The sequence below is a fragment of the Castanea sativa genome, chromosome 1, assembly GCF_040712315.1.
Source record: "Castanea sativa cultivar Marrone di Chiusa Pesio chromosome 1, ASM4071231v1".
NCBI classification, from domain to species: domain Eukaryota; kingdom Viridiplantae; phylum Streptophyta; class Magnoliopsida; order Fagales; family Fagaceae; genus Castanea; species Castanea sativa.
This window is the reverse complement of record NC_134013.1, coordinates 77,828,827-77,831,464: the sequence shown is the minus strand read 5'-3', so window position 1 is coordinate 77,831,464 and position 2,638 is coordinate 77,828,827. Positions and strand designations below refer to the sequence as shown.

The following is a 2,638-nucleotide window of genomic DNA, read 5'->3' as shown; positions in this document are numbered from 1 at the left end:
CTCTAGTTGATGCCGACTTAACGAAAACAAAGCTTGATTCTCAACCATCCAATACAAAAGTATCTCTTTTATTTTATTTTCACCCACTAATCTGAGATTTTTCCCGATCTCATTTCACTATTTCAGTGCAAATCTAACAAGTTTGTACCAATTTTCTTCTAGTCTTTCTTCTTATTATTCCTCGGATGCAAGAACCGGTTTAACCGTAGCAGTTCCCGGTTGTCTAAGTTGAACCGGCGGCTTTCATTTTTTCCTTGCTTTTTCTTTAATTTTTGGTTTTTAGTGATAACCGGATCAGCTTAGTGTTTTATTTTTAAAACAATTAAAAGTGATCAATTGAGAGGCAAATATCACGGTATGTCGGGTAGATGCGGAAAAGAGTGTGACTAAATTTGTGCTCCTAAAATATCTCAGCAAACATGAGCTGACTGGTCCATGCATGATCAAACACCTTAATTCAGGTTTCTGTAACAGTCACAAATGTACTTCTCAAAAAGATTTATTCAAATACAGCACAAATATCATCAAACTAATGGTCTATGAGTCTATCATCAGCCGCATAATAGTAAAGCTGAGTTTAATTAATACATGAGACAAAAGCCAGAAATTAAACAAATAAAAAACTAATAAAAGAAAGCCAAGGCAATAGTCATGAAAACAAGAGGCAAGGTAGCTGCAAGAGATGAGGCGGAGCTGCCGGCTGGTGGTGGTGGTGAAGAAGAAACTGTAGTAGGGGGTGATCCTGGTGAAGTGGCGTTTGTGGAGTTCCCGACGCTAATGGCCAACTTTTGTCCACTATTACAGTGACCACCGTTTGAGAAGGTGCAGATGAAGTAGTGGGTGCCAGTGGAATTTATGGTGTAGCTATATGGTCCTGCGGTTACAAGGGAGATTGTATTGGCGATGGAGCAGGCGTCATAATTGGTTTGGGTTACTGTGGCTACGTCATGTGCACCAGTCGCGAAGTTGAACACTGCAAAAAAAAAAAAAAAAAAAAAAAAAAAAAAAAGAAGTCATCCCTATAAAGTTTAACCTATGACCGATTTTATTCTCTAAATTTAAGGTGATCACTTTATTAGATTTATCAAGGATTAAAAGCAATCTGTTTAAATTTGATAGGTGTTACAATCAATTACTCTTAGAGTTTTCATAGGAACTAAAAAACATCACTATTAATTTTTTAAGGGTAAAGGTGATCGTTACAAACTTGTGGTACTAAAATTGCTTGATACTAGAGTTTATAGTGTCGAAGATAATAGAACTAGTGCAAATGAATTGAAAGAGTCCAAGATCAATTAAAACGCAATAAAATTTGTGGTTTTGAACATGTAGGGGAGCTTACCTAGAACATCACCAAGGGAAAAGTTTTTCCCGTTAGCCCAGGTTGTGTAATAGGTTAAAGTGGAAGGACGGGCCCAACCGGCACTATCTCCTACCACATAATTAACAGCTTCTGTTACTTGTACCACTGCTGCTAGTGCAGTTAGAACAACAACAACAAGAATTGTCATGCTCATTGGATTAGCCATCTTTGTGTTCTCAGTGATTCTGGTCGCCCTGATTCTCTCTTCTGTGTGTTTTTGGCTTTCTGGGTCTCAGAGATTTTGTGTCTCTGAATGCCAACAATAGGAAATCTACCAATCTTGCTGGGAGTAGTTGAGCGATTTTATTGGCTGGCCAATGGAAATGTCACTGCATGACCGATAGTCTCATCAGCATCACCAAAAAAAGTCGAAAATAGCAAAATGGTGAAAAAAATTATAAAAAACTAGTAAGTTGCTGAGATGCATGGATTATATTGTAATGTTTTATGTGAAACAATTTTAAAAAATGTTGTACATATATTATAGTATAATTGTCATAGAACCTTATTAGTAATGAGTTCATTATAATAAGTAATTTACAATTATAAATTGCACAAATTTCAAGCTACAAAATGATGAAAAAAGTATAGAAATTTAATATTAAAAAAAACCTTAATGAACCATTAAACCAAAACTCAATCTATTGAAGGAAAAAGTCAATATGTATTTTTTTTTATCGCAATATCAAGAGACTTACTCAAGAAAGAAGCTTTGGAGTCTAAAGAAGGAGGATTGAATAGTTGTTTTGTTTTTCCTCTACATATTTAATTGCTATTAACTAAATCCCCTCCATCCTAGACAACAATTGTTTAATCCCTATAATCCAATTTAAGATTTACAGTAGGTTTAGCTTTTTTTTTTATTGTGGTGGGCCTTTTTTGAAATGTTGAATTGGGCTGCCTCCTGCTGTACTAAGGCCCAAGTATTCTAAATAGGAGAATCAAGACCGATCCAATTGCAACTCACCTTGGCTCGGCTTGTGCACAAACTATGCCCTTTTTTGGTAAAAACTTCGATCACATGTCCATGGCAGGCGTAGCCGTTACAACAAAGCTATGACAAGCAGAATGTAATAATAAATAACAAAGAATATGCGATTACTGTTAGACAAAGTAAATAAAGGATTCTTAATTAAATTAAAGAACAAAACAACATGAAACACCTTGTAAAAGGAATGGCAGAAATAAGGAGGGAATTAGTAATGGTAATTAAATCAAAGAAGAAAAAGATTAGTCGGCCATATCAAGTCATGTTCCGGGATTAAGACCACGGAA

At 35.5% G+C, this 2,638-nt stretch overlaps 1 protein-coding gene across 1 annotated transcript; it reads right to left on the bottom strand.

The window, feature by feature from the left end:
- Positions 1–383: 383 nt before the first annotated feature.
- Positions 384–1,648, bottom strand: LOC142622115 (umecyanin-like). Its single transcript, XM_075795547.1, has 2 exons — positions 1,343–1,648; positions 384–973 (listed from the first exon to the last, which is right to left on the bottom strand). The coding sequence occupies exons 1-2, from the start codon at positions 1,527–1,529 to the stop codon at positions 624–626; spliced, it is 537 nt and encodes a 178-aa protein (XP_075651662.1). The 5' UTR covers positions 1,530–1,648; the 3' UTR covers positions 384–623.
- Between the last annotated feature and the right edge of the window lie 990 nt (positions 1,649–2,638).